Source organism: Pteropus medius, unplaced genomic scaffold, assembly GCF_902729225.1.
Source record: "Pteropus medius unplaced genomic scaffold, Ma_sr-lr_union100, whole genome shotgun sequence".
In the NCBI taxonomy this organism is placed as follows: domain Eukaryota; kingdom Metazoa; phylum Chordata; class Mammalia; order Chiroptera; family Pteropodidae; genus Pteropus; species Pteropus medius.
This window is the reverse complement of record NW_024352149.1, coordinates 2488106-2504874: the sequence shown is the minus strand read 5'-3', so window position 1 is coordinate 2504874 and position 16769 is coordinate 2488106. Positions and strand designations below refer to the sequence as shown.

Sequence of the window (16769 nt, the reverse complement as noted above, 5' to 3'; positions counted from 1 at the left end):
CTCCCCCGGGGCCACTAGGGGGCGGCCGCGCTCTGCACCGCCCCAGCCGGGAGGAGACGCCACGCGGGAGGAAGTGCCGGAGTTCTGGCCGGGCCCGTGGCGAGCGCGGGCAGCGGCGGGGAGCTGCATCCTCGGCCGGACCTCCCCGTCCAGGCCAGCCCGGCCCTTTCCCCGCCCCGTGCGAGCTGCGAGCGACGGCCCGTTCCGGGTCCTGTGACCAGTCAGGCGGTGTCGCGGGCGCGTCCTCGGGAAAGTTTGGGCGGCCGGCGGGGCTCGCAGGCGCCGCGGGGAGGGCGCGGCGCGGGGCCCGAGCTCGTCCGAGAGCCGCTAGCCGGCTCGAGCGGGGCCGGGGCGCTCATGGCGGGCGGCGGAGCCGGGGACCCGGGCCGGGGGGCGGCCGCCGCCGCCGCCGCGGTGCCCGAGACCCGCGAGCACCTCTTCAAGGTGCTGGTCATCGGCGAACTCGGCGTGGGCAAGACCAGCATCATCAAGCGCTACGTCCACCAGCTCTTCTCCCAGCACTACCGGGCCACCATCGGGGTGGACTTCGCTCTCAAGGTCCTCAACTGGGACAGTAGGACGCTGGTGCGCCTGCAGCTGTGGGACATCGCGGGTAAGCGGGGGGGCGAGGGGGGCAGAGCCGCGTACACGTGGGGACCCCGCGGCGGGCAGGCGGGAGGCGCCCTCCGGAAAGGGGGCGTCCACTCAGTTTCCCAACCGTCGAGAGCCAGGGACCACTAGGATCCTCTCGATCACTTTCTTTCTCTGTCTTCAGCCTGAACTTGTCTGTGTAACGTTTAGAAGAAACACACCATAAGTCACATAGGGAAATGGAAAGGGATGTGGTCGGGTGGACTCCAGTGGGATCTGAGACTCTTTGTGAGTGAAACTCGTCTTCGTATATCATGTTCTCATTCGTAGGTCCGGCCACCCAGGTGAAGGCTTGGGAAAGCTTCTCTTGAAACTTCGTGCTGTTACCTCCCTGCCTAAAGCAACACCTAGCCACCCCCCATCCCCACCCCGTTCCTGGCCCCCTCCACCGCCCACCCCCTACATATGTTGTTTTCCTAGCATTTGCTTTCAGTTGTCATTTGGGAGTGTAATACCCCTCTTTAAGGGGGTACATAGGCTCCTTGCTCTAATTTATGAAAACCTGAACTTTGCCTAGTGTGGTTGGTGGGATGTGGGCATTTAAAAAGATGTTAACTCTCGGAATCATTATCGGTGATAGGAAGCCCAGTCTGCAATAGAGCAGGGTTGGAGAGATCCTTCATCATACAGACTCATCAGCTGAAGCTTACAGAAGATGTGGTCACCCAGCTGCAGCATAGGTGGGGACAGGTCTGTACGCTAGGTAGTGCTCTTTTCATCCACAGCTTATTACATTTGATAAAATATAGACGAATTATAACTTATGTATTCCTTTATTTAAGAACACACTTCTCTGCCTCAGATATGAGAATAAATTTATGTACATCAATCCATCAAAGAAAAGGGGATAGTCAGCCTTAGGCGCCGCTTTTTTTTTTTTTTTGGTTACAGAAAACCAAAAGTTCGTTTGAAAAGTCATCTTTTGAAGCCAGAGTCTTCTTTCGAAACACTTCCTGCTATTTCACAGAACACATATGAACAATAGTATTGCTTCTTGTCAAATTCATGGACTCTAAAGGTTGCCTTATCTACCATGTGATAATCATTATCTAGGAATCTTCAATTTAGATGTAGATTTCCATGAGGGTAATTATAAACCCCTGTTTAGGAGGGTTGTTGACTGCCTTAGTCTTCATGTAAAATATGGTGCTTAACTATTATTTATGATTGGGTCCTACTGCAGGTAAATAAGAGATTTTGTGGCAAATTTGTGGTTTTAAGCTTCAAGGAAAAATGCTGACAACTGGAGACTTGGGAGAGCAAAAGCATGGTTAAGAGTTTTTGTCCTGGGGTATCTCTTCTTTTTCTATCCTTGAACAGACCTATACAGCCAGGAAGGGGACATCGTCTATATTGGACTCTGGTATATATTGGCCTACATGGAATATTCTTGCACTTTTGCCCAAATCCAAAACTTGAACTTTGCCAGCAAGGAAAGCAGAACTTTAAGATCTCAGAAGGGACCCTTAGACGTTAGATACCATTCAGCACGTACACACCAGCAATTAGTAAGGTTAGAGCTAAACTTATGAGGTCTAACCTAATAAGGCTTAATTAAAACCTATAAGTAAGGTTTTCAGAGATGGAGTCTAATATATAAGGAAACTGAGAAACACAACTTGGCTTTAACTTAAGGTTTAGAGGTTTAGAGAACATCATCATTAACTATGTTTGGTTTGAGTATTTGAGCTGCTAGTGAATCCTAGCTCATACCATTTGAATTAAGTAGTAATGATGTCATGAAAGCAAATTGGAGGCCACTCCAGAAAGTTCCCCCGTGGCTAAAATATTTGCCTTATGTAGTAATAAACTTGAATCATATTTAATTCTCAAAGGATAGAAATATTCCTTGATTGTGAAACAGTAAGTAGAGCTTTATATGACTAACTTCAGGTGTAGTGTTATTACTTACTAGTTTTTCTGTCGTTCCTTTTGAGATGGGAGAGGTGGTAAAGAAGCTATGTCGTCTCTATACTTGAAAGTTTTGGCAAGTGTCCAAATGCTTTCTGGAAATGTGGCCAAGCAGTTTAAGCTAAACTCTTCAAATTAACAACTATAGTGACTCTTGGGTACAGGCCTCACGAACTCTTTCTTATCATATTTAATTGATATACCCTTAAAATACAAATGCAGTTTAATGAAATTATTGTGTTAGGCTGTTGCTATTCTTAATTCTACCTGCTTTGAGACTGCTGCTCAACACATAATGAAATATACTAAAATATTGAATGCTTTGTTAATAATTTCAAGAGAGTTTAATAAATGTATACTAAATTAAGATTTGGCAAGAGCCATCCCTGATCTTTTAATATGCATTATAACTGAATTGGTATTTGGCTTAGTACTGATTATAAGCTTATTAGCAACTATAGAATTTTAAAGTTAGGGTTGAATGGCTGGTTTAGCCTAAATATTTTTTTTTTAAAAAGGTTTGTCCATTTAGATCTAATATAATCTTTAGATCTAACTTAGTCTTCATGTATTTATTGAAGTGATTTGCTTTTTTGTAGTGGAGGCAAAGTTTTATCTCTACCCTCTTAGAGTTTCCTACTGGGCTTGAGAATTAAATTGATGTAAGACAAATTAACAGCAAGAAATTTATTTAATATAGTTTACATGACATGAGAGCCCTCATAAGGAAATGAAGACCCAAGTGGCAAAACTCAAATGCTTTTATACCTGATTGAACAAAAAGAGGCCTTTAGTTCAAAATAATCCTTATGCCAGGTGGCAGTTTTGGGGATGGCCTGTTCTATCACCCTTCAGTTTTTAGGATCAAAGTTTCTTTATAAAAATCTAAGTGAGTAACACTCCTTTGGGCCATAGAACAAATCAGAAACAACCCACTCAGAAGTTTATATAAATATTATTTACTAAAGCATAAAATGCATGCTTAGAAGTTGGAAGACATTATAAATTATATAAACCATACTTAGATTCACTTTTTAAAATTCCCATCCTAAATGAGAATGTTGATCCTGATTTCCTTGTTCCATTTTGCATATTGCCAATTACTATACCTAGTGGTTTCTTGTCTTTTTCATAATTCTCCTATAACCCTTCATGAGCAAGAATCTGGAATATTACCTCTGATGCTTTCTTGAGGTATGCTTTCTTCGAAGTATCCATCAGTCAGGGATTATAAATATTCAAGTGTCTCCTAAATAAGAAGAAGCAGTGCTTTGAGGAATTAGTCTATGTAGTTATTTGTAGTCTCTGGCTTAAACAGTGAATACTACAGTACCTTTCCTAGGGCTTATTGGTGGCCAATGAATAATTCATTTATAGGAAATCAAAAAATTTTTATTACATATGACTCTTGTACAGTCTTGCCATCCTCAGTCTTATTCAGGCTCACTTGATTTGCTGAATTACAAACAAAGCCTACTGTCTTTCAATCTTCCTTAATTAATTCATAAGTTTTGAGGCACCTTTGTGTGTCCCAGTGCTGAATGTGCATGTGCTCACAGATGCCCCTGCTGGATGGTGAGCATAACAACATATTTGTGTTACCACATATGGAAATTCCCTGAGAAAGATATGCCTTTTGCCTTTCCTTTTTTGTTGTCGTTGTTTGAATATGTTAACCATTCTTAATCGACTCAATTAGCCCAAGCAAAAAGATGCTCACAGTGGTAGTAGAGACAGTGGAGTGCTGATAGAAAGTACTAAATCAGCAAATGTTCTGATTATCCTTATATTAGAACATATGACTCACATTTTATACCCACTGTAACAATTACCATCTCCTTATGTTATCAATCCAGAATTTGCAGTTATTATACTTGTCTTAATTATGAAGCACAGTACTTCCAAAGTAAATACTTATTGATCGACTCCATCATTTATTTATTTATTTTTGGGGGGTGCATTTTGAAAGACTATTTACAAACCATGGACTATCCTGAAGATAACGAAGCTGTTTTATTGGTTTATGGTTGTAGTTCACACCCAGATGCTTGTTTGGTATACACTGTGACCTCACTGATTAAACCTGTAAGCCATTGCATTATTCCAGAGATGCAGTGTTACTTTCAAATATATCTTATTCATCCTGTGTATATTATACTGACCTTCTAATTTTCTTAAGCTTCCGGAAATTTCAATGATTCTTATTCTATTTAAAACATACCCAAGATTTTGTCATTATGAGGAGGTATGACGTGGCCAACACATCAGGAGACAATTGTCATTGAAAAGTTGGTTGTTACTCATAGTTCTCAAGAAGAAGGAGCACTCCATACCATGCAGGGCCTCATGGGAGAAGCCCTGGGGGTCAGTCAAGAGGCAGAAGGAGCAAAGAGGGGAGAGCGTGGACTGGAACCTTTATCGTGGTTTTTGTGTGAGGAAATGGGCAAGGCAGCGTAGGCAAGCTGAACAAGCTTAGGATTGGATAGTTTGAAAGATTTCAGTGGGCTCTGGGCTATAGGGATTGTCCCTAGGTGTCTAATACCTGGCCGAGATTTGATTGAAGGCAGAGCGTAGTGTCCTGGACTGCAGGAGCCTGGAAAAACGAGGCAGATTGGTTGGTTTGCATATCAAAGTCCTGCTCTCAACACATTGTTTGCTATCTCTACATCCTAGCCCACCCTGGGATTGTCAGTTCCACTCCTGGTCCACAAGGCCTCACACAACAAAGCAACATAAAATGCAGAGAATAAAAAACATGATTAATACATATTTCTAGGCTTTTATTAAAATAGGTTGAGAGATGAGTGTGCGTCCAAAGAAGAAAACTTTGAAGGCCTTAGATTTGAAGCCCCAGAATAGCGTATCCTCAAAATAGTGAGAATTTCACACTTAATCAACACTTCAGTAATAGAGAGTGGGTTAAATTGATAAATTTGTGTTGTGGTTGTAGAGATCTTCTCTTAGATGGTGAAAAAAGTGCAGACATAAATGTGGGGATATTTCCAGAGGGTGAGATAAAAGTTCAAGGAAAATGAATTCTGTTCAATTATATTTTTCAATAAAAGCTGTTTGACTTTTGCAATCAAGGAGGCTAGGAACCTGTAATTTCGTCACTCTTCTTTTAAGAGAGATGAATCGCATAGAAATAAATGGATAGCAGGGGTTTAGTTTAAAGATCTCTATTGGTCTTTCAAACTGACAGATGACTTTACATCCTCTTCTTCCTCACTCCTTATAGTCTATCCAGATATTCTCCTTAAGCATCTTGAGCAGTGAGTTTTGATTGCTTCTTGAAATTAAGCTAAATATATTGTTGTTATTGTTGTGTTAGTGTGATTCGACGGCACCTCCCCTATCAGACTCAAGTGAGGTGTTGGAAATGCAGCTTCTTTAGCCTAGACTGTATCTATAGACGTGGCTGCATCTGACAAACATCGTCATACCCCTTGACTTAACAAGAGGGGAGTTAATTCTCTCACTACTCAGTCTGTGGCTGGCGAGCGGAACCGTAGTCTTCATGGACCAAAGCTGATATTTCACCACTCAGGTTATTCCTTGGCCATATTATGTGTCTTTGAGGTCCAGTCAAATGTGTATGCCTTGCAGCAAGGGCAGCGAGAAAACCTAGGGATTTTTTTTTTTTTTTTAGTTGGATATCTTGCTTCCCCAAATAAAATTTTGCAGAGTGATACTGGAATAGGCAACTAGCAATACTCCATACTTACCAGATTAGAATTCCTAGAGGTGGGGCCCGGAAATTGGTAATTTACCAAGCCCCGTGGGTGACCTGATTTATACTAAAGTTGAGAACAGTTGTTCTGTCTAGGGCTTTGCCGCACCCTGCCAGGAGACCCACCCTTTCACTGCTCTCCAGAAGTTCTCCACTCAGCTGACAAGCCTATCTGCTCCCTGACTCTGACCCCCATGACCTATAAGCTCCCTTCTCATTTTCACATCACCCCCTCTTTATCTGCTGGGCTAGCTCAAAAGCCCCGCTGTGGGTAGTAGTATATGGAAACAAGAAGATTTAGAGGACAAAGAGATGGTATATTTCCTTCGTTCGTTGAATAAGTAAGAAAGGAAAAAGCCCATATCTTAAACTATTACGACTTTGGACACAAATCAAAAAGATTTTTATTTTACTCCTTACTTTAAATTAAAGTCACCTGTTTTTTTTGTTGTTGTTTTTTTGTTTTTGTTTTTAACAGTGACTAAATACCACAAAAGCCCAGGTGGCTCAAGATTTAAAAAAAAAAATTCAGAGTCTGAATTGCCATGTATCTGAGAATAGGTAGTTTTGAGGATTACTTACTGATAATGCTGCTACCATCTCAAAGGCAGTTTATTTTTATTTTACTGTAGGTATTGCTGTTTTTTGTTGTTGTTGTTGTTGTTTGGTATTCAGTTTTGTTACTCTTTTGCTTGACAAACAGGCTTAAACTCAATCTCAAAAGGTGGTGGTATGAGCAAAGACAGTGCTTTGTAAGTGATTTAAATGTCAACTTTGCCTGTCTTTCCCCATCATACTCAGTTTTCTAGGTGGAAATACATTTTCAAATGTAAGCATAGAATCCCAGCGTTGGAAACTTTGGTCATCAGCCCTCTTACATGATAATAGTTCACATTTATAAAAAGCTGTTTTCTAGTCACTGTCATTCAATTTCACTCTCATTTATACTTAACGATAATCTGGGAAATGGGAATAATTCCCAGTTTACAGATAAGTAAACAAACTCAGGAAGGGTAAGAGATTCTCCGAAGTCTGTACACCCGTGACTTGCAGAGAGAGGGTGTGGATCCAGATAGTTCAGACTCCAAAAATATTGTTTTCATGATATGTTGTCTCCCTCTCATCCTGCATATAATAAAAAAGAAAACCAGATAGATGAGCAGAATGGTGTGGTCACGTGACTCCTTTTACCTTCTTAGTAGTACAGTATTAAACGACGAAATTCAGTGCATATCAATTCTAAATCAGACAGTGCTAATTTGATGTATTATATTTTAGACTCCTTTTACTGAGGATAAGACAGCCATTCGTTTTGTGGGAAATTGTGCAAAAAGCCGGTATAGAGAAGGGGAATGCGCAAGTAGCAGTACAGTCTGTTCTTAGTTACATTGCTTTATTGGTTAGTATCATGGTAGTTCTTTAATGTAAAAAAAAAAAAAATGTTTTATTTTTAGCAATGCCTGTAACTTTAGCATGTTAAATATTAAAATGTAATGCTGGGGCAAGTTTATAATAGCTTGTAAAGTAGTAGTATAATGAATCATTAACTTGATGCTTAAAAATAGCAAAACCTATGTGGCTACAAATTATAGCCTCTTACATATAAAATCCAAGACACATTATGACATCCTACTCTTACCTATATCCAGCTATAAAAGGTTTTAATGGACAGATCATTATCCTTTTAGAACCAGTGACTAAACATAAATTTTGACTGGGTCTTGTTCTATCAGCCACCAGCCACACAAACTTTTTATAAGTGTTTCATCCCTGAAACACACAATGAAATTTAAATAATTTTTTTTTAAAGGCCTTCACATACACTAACTAGAAACTATACATTTTTATTCAGTCACCTGGAGCAATATGTAGCTCAGTGATTCTCAGTAGATGGGCAAAGGTTAAGCATTTATACTTAGAAAACTGAGCTCCCAGCGTCCTATTGCTTTGATTTGTTTGTTGTTGTGAAAAATATATTTGAGTTTCATATGACATTAAGAGACATATCGGTTATTTATCAAATGGAGGCATGAAGATGAAATATTGAGGCAAACATTAACAAACTAAAGGAAACCAGTGGTTAAAATTATAAGAGAAAGCAAGTCTGGCCTGCACTTCTAGTAACCGTCCAGAACGCAATACTATCCATTTCAAGGAAACACTGCCCTTTTGAAAATTTGCATTAGATGTGAAGAGATGAGGCAAAGTACTTTGTGGTTTTCTTTTCTTTAATTGGAATGTATATTCTTGGAAATAGATTATGTCCTATCAACTTCTTTACAAAGTTATTAGTGTTGGATACCCCCAAATATTAGATAAGCATTTCAATCCTATTGCCAACATGTGTACCATAGGATTCATTTATCTAGTTATATACGAAATTGTGCATCTTTAAATGTCTTTGAACCTAGATGACTAGTACAGTGCCTTTTCTCCTTTCTCACTGCTGAGAGAGATGTCTAGTTATAATAATGGTTCTCTCTTCTGGAAAAGGAAAGAACTCATCTTTCAAAAGGGTAAAACATTTTAGAGTCATTTAGGAATACGCTGGCAGTGTGTCCACAGCAATGTGGTTGGCAGAGGTTGTCCCCAGTCCTGGGTTCACTCATGCATTCAGCAGTGGGGCTTTTCCCTTGGCTGCTGTGTAAAGTACTCAGATTGCAAGGGGTCAACTTTTGGGACAGGGCTGTGCTATTATCCTTAAGGAGAGACTCCAAGGCCGATGGTACTGCTTTAGCTCTATTTGGAAACACGGGGGCATATGGAGCAGTGTGTATACTCCAGAAAATATTTGCTAACACATCAGATAGCACATTAGATAACTAATCAGCCTAGGAAATTTGAGTAACGTCATCTCCCTGGAATTTTATTTTCTCATCTATAAAATAAGAGAGGTTTATCTAGATGCTGTGGCATGTCATCTTCCAGTCATAATAGTGTTTTGTCAGGAAAGCGTGAATGTGGCCTCCCCTCTCTGGTAAGAAATGGCTGCAGCACTGGTCAAGGAAGATGGTGTTGCCGAGTGTTCTTCCACCCTGTCTGAACTACTTCTGCGACCTAGTAAGGGGAAGATCCCTCAGGTCCTGCCGAGTTTCCATATTGCTTTAAACTTTAACTCTCCCCTCCCCTCCCACCCACCCCACACACACACACCACAAAACAAAACGTATGCAACTGTTTTTGTATTTAATGACTAGACTTTCTTTTCTACCTAGTCTCCTGTCATGGAACACAACCTGCATTCAGCATGGCAGGAATTTTCTGCATTTTACTTATATATTTGTGGAAAGTAGAATCCCAGAATAATGAAAATTTATTTCTTAGACCGAACTTAACCTGACTATTGTATTCTTCCATTATTTTAGATATTAAGCAATATCTAAAATTGTATGATGGCATAGTAGAATCTGAAGCAGAAAAATATTAATTTGAGGGTAGCTCTGCATTTGTTACTATCAATAAAATGTAGATAAAGCGTGTTTTTTATCATGTGTTTTAATAGGAAAGTGCCCCATCATAGTGATTTTATCATTGGTCAAAGAGTTATAAACGTTAGATTTACGTTGAATACCAGTCATTTTCCTTAGCAGTATACTCAGTAACTTGACAGACTGAAAGTGTAAGCTTCAGAACTCAAAGCACCTGCAAGATAGTTCAGAATGGCTGGCATTACATTTCTGTAGGCTTGCGGGAGCCAGTAGACCGGGGTTGAAGTTCCTGTCTTCTTCAGTTAGTGCTGCCATAATCCTGGTCAGGCAATTCTTCGCCTGTTTTTCTTATCTGTCAGATGAAGATAAGGGCCCGTCCTACATAAAAGAATAGTATGATATCAGATCATAAGAGAATGCTTTGCAAAGTCCTATATAATATATTAAGCACTAGATTTTTTTCTCACAGTATTTAACATGTTAAATTATTTTAGAAGGACAACATTGGAAAACCTTTGTAATCAATCCTTCTTTTAATAACAACCAGTCTGTGCCCCTCTTTGTGCTAAGGTGGTAGGTTTGCCTGTGTCCGCCTTCGGGGAGAAGAACAATCTTGCACACCGAGTCCAAAGCGGGTGTAGGCTAGAGACGTGAAGGAGAGATGAGTTAAGAACATGGGCTCCTTTATCTCATGTCTGGTTCTCATCTTTGTGACTAGCGTTTTACCCACTACACTTATCTTCTTCCTGCAAGCGTCACTTTCTGTTCCTGTCTCTTCCTGATTTCCTCCGGGCTTACTTTTTTCCTTTATTCTCTCTCTTCTCTTAGACCAAGGGAAGTGGAGGGGGAAACGATGGGCTCTGTGACTTTAAGTTCTCTCGTCTTGATGTTTATGGAGAATGCGTTTTACATGTACAAAACAAAAACTAGTTAATTGTCTACTCAGACCTCATGATCAGCTACTTCTGCTTTGTGAGTCCATTCCGTGTCTATGTCCTGAACCTCGCCAGCTAATGTTGCTATGGAATGGGAAGTGAGTGTTTCTAGCATTATTCTCAGGGTCAAAGGAGTTATATCTAAATTGAGACCGTGTCTGAATAGGAGTTTTTAACCTCTTATTATATTTATTTCTAGGGCAGGAACGATTTGGCAACATGACTCGAGTATACTACAAAGAAGCTGTTGGTGCTTTTGTAGTCTTTGATATATCAAGAGGTTCCACGTTTGAGGCAGTCTTGAAATGGAAAAGTGATCTAGATAGTAAAGTCCATCTTCCAAATGGCGGCCCTATTCCTGTTGTCCTCTTAGCTAACAAATGTGACCAGAAAAAAGATGGTGGCCAGAATCCTTCCCAGATGGAGCAGTTCTGCAAAGAACATGGCTTCACTGGATGGTTTGAAACCTCTGCAAAGGTGAGATCTGCTTTGCGTTTGTATCTGCTCTGCTCTTAACTTGTAAACCTGAGCTATAACTATGAAGTATTTAGATGGATCTATGTGAGTGGTTGTTGGAAGCCTAGAAAAAAGCGAAGCACAGCATGGACATGTTATATCTTCTTTTAGTCAGCGACAGGCATGCTTTCAGAACTGGTTAGTAGGGAGGTGAATAGAAGGACAGAGTTTACATTAAAATCAAAATGAGCTGTTATTTAGAGCAAATAGCAAATGACATTTTCTTGTGTATTTGAGTCTTCAATTGAAGTTCTCATGCACCTTGAGTTTATGGGGTATGAGGTATATTGCGAAGCGCAAACATTTTTGATTTTTTATGGAAGGCTTAATGAAACATAGGGCCATGTCCCTGGTGAAGATAGAATTCACTTTCAGGACTAACAAAGGCATCGAGTGGATCAGAGAGACAATGTACTCAGATGACATTCAAAGAGTTTTATATTAACTGTGTATGAGAGAATTTGAACAAGAGGTTAGTATCAACATTTGTGACATGCTTCATCATGAATAGTAGAATGAGAACTTTTTTTCACCCATTATGGGAACCTGGATAAAATGTTTTTGAAAAACAAAGGCACTTAAGTTGGATGTTGAAAATCTTAACAGCCTAGATATACAAGAAAGCGAAAGTAAAAATCACAAGCACAAAAATTGGAGGGTGGAGGGTGCTTGTTATGTGTATTGGCATTTTTCCTTTAGATGTCACATAACAATGAGACTTATAGAAGAATGATGAAATGTTTGAGAAATTCTGTGATGACAGACAAACTCAAAACCATAAGCCTAGTGTAATCTTACCACAGTTCCAGCTTTTAGAATGCCTTCTGTGAATTTCTTATATATATTAAAAAAAAAAAAAAGCATTGTCCCTCCTACTCACCCATCCAGGTTGCTTTTAGTTTTACAAGAAACCCACTCTAAAATCTTAAGGTTATTTGGTGCCACTGATGATGAAAATAATGAAAAACAGAAGCAAAAGCCTACTCTGAAAATACTGAGTGATAATGGAGTCAGTGGGAAAAATCTTCTGGAGGAGGCAGAAGTGTTTACTCCTAAGCTAAAGACCGTTTATTTAAATGAATATATTCTAGTGTCTGAAAATTTAGTTTTATAATCAAAGAGAAAATAGTGGTGGAAGAGAAACGAAGCCCAGAGAAGAAGCTGCATGAGAACTTGGCCACACAGGAAGTAAGAAATCACAGAAAGGAAGGCTTCTTATAGGAGAGACATTTTCTGGAAGCTGAGCCCTCTGTCTGCTCTCTGTGTCTGTCACGCAATTCGCTTTGCCTCTTAACTTGGTTGGAAAAACATTAATGGTGTATGAAACTGTTTATTAGAGCATGAGATTTGGTGGAGGAGATGTGTATTTTATAGATAAAATATCCTCTTTAGGTTTTATTTGAATTAATCATTCATCTACTAAATCCAAATTTATCCCCAGAATATAGATGGAAGATTCATAAGCAACTGTGTCATGTGGCCTGTGGTTTGAGACTGCATAAGTCATCAGCTTTGTTATATTTATAGATAGCGTTACATAGAGGGATGAGGAGGAAAACATTGGTTGAATGAAAAGGTCGTAGGCATGTTCTGTGCTTTCCTACAAATATATTAGAAACACCTTCCGCAAAATTTCCTTAGTAAGCCAGGAGTGTTCCAAGAGAATAACTGTAATGTAAAATTTAGGTTAAAAATTTTAGTCAAGATTAACATCTACAGCCATGCCACCCTGAACAAGCCTGATCCCTTCTGATCTCGGAAACTAAGCAGGGTCGAGCCTGGTTAGTACTTGGATGGGAGACCACCTAGGAAGACCAAGTGCTGTAGGTATAAAAAATAAAATAAAATAAAAATAAGAGATTATAAGCTGACAAGGTCCTTGCAATCTGTGAGGTCAACCAAGGGTTGCCTTGCCTAAAAAAAAATTAAAAAAAAAAGACTCAAAGTACTGTCCAAGGGTCACTAATACCTATACTTCTGACCTGGCCGGCAGCTAACTTCAAATCTAATTTCTGCTTGAATTCCAGTGATCTAAATTCTAATAGGAATGTAGTCAAAAGGCAGTTTTGAAGTCATGAATTTCATCTGTTCACCTTCATGGCAAAAAATGGCTTCCTAATATGAAAATACGTGACCAGTTACACTACAACATGAGAATTTCTGTTCCTCATCAATTGCTACTAAATGCAGTTAGAGAACATCATAATTATTTGATATACTGGGGACGGTGAGAACTAAATGACATTTGGACATTCAGAGATCAATACTTTAATTAAAGTTCATACATTGGGAGTGGAGGTAGAAAAGCTCTTGTCGATGCTGGAAGAGATACAGGTCTTGCAGGTTTCTCACTGTCTGAGAAAGGTATAACAAATGAAGGAGGAGGCTAACATGAACCTCACGGTGCTAGATTAGAATTGGAGAGATCAATATGAATGTTACGTTATATATAATACAAAATATTTATATGCTGTGTGTAGATTTCCGTGTTTATGCATGTGCACATGCACACATACACACTATATATGTATAAACAAATATAGATATTGATGTGTGTATGGATACACACATGTATTTAATTTAACTACATCTGTCTGCTGAGAACTAATGAATTTACTGAGTCCTCAGTAATTTTAAATACTATTGTTCTCCAGTAAAAAGGACCAGGATTCCCCAGTATATCAAATAATTATGATGTTCTCTAACTGCATTTAGAGAAATGACTGATTGCAGGATTGGTGGGACAAGGAAAGTAAAGAGGTGACTGAGATATTTTTTTTGTGGTGCCAGAAAGTAAAGAACATTTACAAAGTGGGATGGAGACATGTTGAAAAGACAGGAGCCTACTTACAGGAGCTCCAAAATCTAAGATAATTGGAGCAACAAAGTAAATAATATTGTAATGGACTTAATCCATAGAATAAAATAATAATTCATGATATGAATGAACAAATGAATAAATAAGTGGGAGAGAAGAGAAAGCTCTACCTAACCGTGGAATTCCAACTAATAAATGTAGAAGGGATGTTGGAAATAAAAAAAATCACCATTAAATGCCACGGTAATAATTGTTTTAGGGAAGAAAAAATTGATGCTAAAATTAATGGGAAAAAGTATGGTGAAAAACAGGATATTTATATATTTTTAGTTATGATGTAAGTTAAAATAGTAGCTTTTCAAAGGAGAAGCCTGGTAGACAGGACTTCAAGTGAGCGTGCCTTCTCACACACTGTGGAGGACACGCCACTTATGTCTTACTCCTGTCAGAAATGCACAACTTGAATTTAATGATAAGGAAGCATCAAGCAGACCCAAATAGAGGTCTGGCCAGTACTCTCTAAGAGTGTCAAGTTCATGAAAGGCAAGGAGACTGAGGAATTGTTTCAGATTAAAGGAGACCAGGGGATATGAACACAAAATACAGCTGCTCACCTGTATCAGAAATAAGACATTGAGACAGTTGGTGTAATTCGAATAAGGTTGATAGATTAATTCTGAAACAATAGTATTATCTAATTATCTGATTTTGATAGTTGTTCTCTGGTTAAGATGTTAATGTCTGAGGAATATGGGTAAAGGTGTATAGGAATTTTTACAATGTTTTTGTAAATCTGAAATTATTTTAAAATGATAAATATTTTAAAAATCACAAATTTTGCTATGTGTACTTATTGTGTATTTAATGTCTACTTCTAAATCTGTCACTCAAATGTGATAGCTAATGATTCCTTAGGATTGTCTAAATAGACATCACACTTACAACATTGTTTCAAGTTAATTTATATGTGACAACTAAAAGTAATAATTTGTACTCAGAGATGGGAGAGCATCTTTCTTTATAATATATCCTGAATACCTGAATTAGATGTTCAAGGGCAGGGATTTTTTTCACCTTAGTGCTTTTATTTATGTGAGTGGCAATGCAGAGCAGGGTAAAGATTCATTTTCAATCATCAGAATAGTTCTTTGAACCTCAGCAGCAAGAAGTTTAAAACAAGAACATAAAAAAGGATGATTCTTTGGAGAAAGCAGAAGGTTCCATAGCCACATTACTCGATAGCATTGAACTCTGGGCAAACACTTTAGTATTGGAGGAGAAGTGTATTCATAATGCCCTCTCTGAGGAATTTTCCTAGGTCTCAGTAATATCCGTAACGCTTTCTTCTAAGAATTAATCCTCAGAATTGATCCTATTCCTCATTTCTGCATTACAGGATAACATAAACATAGATGAAGCAGCCCGGTTCCTAGTGGAGAATATTCTCGCCAACCACCAAAGCTTTCCTAACGAAGAAATCGACGCGGACAGTATTAAACTGGAACAGGAGACCTTGACGGCAGAGAGCAAATCCCAGTGTTGCTGACGTGGCGTGGCGCCTCTCTCGTCCTCATCCTTGTGCTTGTGGCATGCAGCCTGACTTGATTTCTCCATTTGGAGCAAATTCCTGAGAATGGATTAAGGTGGCAGATGTACTGCTCTGTGACACTTCCCAGGGCTGTGCTTTTAAAATGACAGTGACGGCACTCCTGGGACCCTATGCCAAGATGGGGCTTTGGTTGTAAGCGGTCCTCCCGGTGGCTCTACACCTTGGAATGAACGCTTCGGCTTCTCTTGTTATTGTTGCTGCCTTCACATTCAGGATAATGTTTACATCCTTTTTAACATCTTTTAAAGTGACAGTGCTCAGGATGTGCTAAGATTTCCGAGTCATAGCTTTTCGAGTAAGCGCTGGGGCGGTAATAAAACTTTCCCTGCAGCCTTCCAGTAAGTGTATGAGTCTGTATTTTTGTATTCCATCTTCACTTTAAAGGGGGGCTTTCAGACTGTTAGCCACAGAAGGCTCGAAGTTACTGTTTAGCAAATTTTTTTCCTTCAAAACTTTAATACTTTACATAAAACTGTTGTCCTTAAATATCATAGTTTGACGGGGTCCAGCTGGTGCGGCATGCGGTTATTTCTCTTAAACCCTTTCTAATGACTCAAGAAGCACCTGTCGCATTGGTATTCGGATCTAGACGCCACGTGTGGGAAGCAATGTCAGTGAGCGCTTCTCTCTCCCTCGTTCCTTCTCTCTTTTTCCCGTGTGTTTACGTTTCTACCTGAGGGCCTGATTGAGATTACTCTTGTAGTTCTAAGGGGAGCACGTCTTTTCAAATCTATAATAGTCGTGGTCAAGGAGAAAATTTATTTCAAAGCACCTACAGTTAAGTCAGAAATTCTATAGTATGAATTGTGAGAGACACTAGGTCATGTGTGGTTTTATGTAAAGTTTTGGACATTTAAAGTATATAATACATGAGAAACTTAAGTCTGGCTTGCAATATTTGTATTATTGAACCCAATTAAGAACAGAATAAATATTTTGACTGAGATCTTTGTTTTGAATTAATTTAGTTCTAGAAAGGTCATGGGGGGTTTATACTTTGCTGCCTTAGAAAACTTTGTGTCTGTTCACTTTTGTCTTTTATTTTTAAGGGACTCGATATCATGTGAAAGGTCCAAGTTATCTCTTTCAAAGGAATTTTAAAGGTTTTTTTGACATAATCCAAAGCTAATGTGAAATGAGGCAATTGACCAAATTGTCTTATACGTTATTA

The 16769-nt window shown here is 39.2% G+C and overlaps 1 protein-coding gene and 1 pseudogene across 1 annotated transcript; both read left to right on the top strand.

Moving 5' to 3' along the window:
- Positions 1 to 252: 252 nt before the first annotated feature.
- Positions 253 to 16544, top strand: RAB32 (RAB32, member RAS oncogene family). Its single transcript, XM_039846959.1, has 3 exons — positions 253 to 613; positions 10855 to 11132; positions 15386 to 16544. The coding sequence occupies exons 1-3, from the start codon at positions 358 to 360 to the stop codon at positions 15533 to 15535; spliced, it is 684 nt and encodes a 227-aa protein (XP_039702893.1). The 5' UTR covers positions 253 to 357; the 3' UTR covers positions 15536 to 16544.
- On the top strand, positions 12883 to 13001 carry LOC120589431 (uncharacterized; annotated as a pseudogene).
- Positions 16545 to 16769: the final 225 nt, after the last annotated feature.

Excerpts from the sequence above, each read along its gene's own strand:
- RAB32 (XM_039846959.1), top strand. The coding sequence starts at position 358 with ATGGCGGGCGGCGGAGCCGGGGACCCGGGCCGGGGGGCGGCCGCCGCC. Across the intron at positions 614-10,854 it reads GCAGCTGTGGGACATCGCGG|GGCAGGAACGATTTGGCAAC; the intron begins GTAAGCGGGGGG and ends ATTTATTTCTAG. Across the intron at positions 11,133-15,385 it reads GGTTTGAAACCTCTGCAAAG|GATAACATAAACATAGATGA; the intron begins GTGAGATCTGCT and ends TCTGCATTACAG.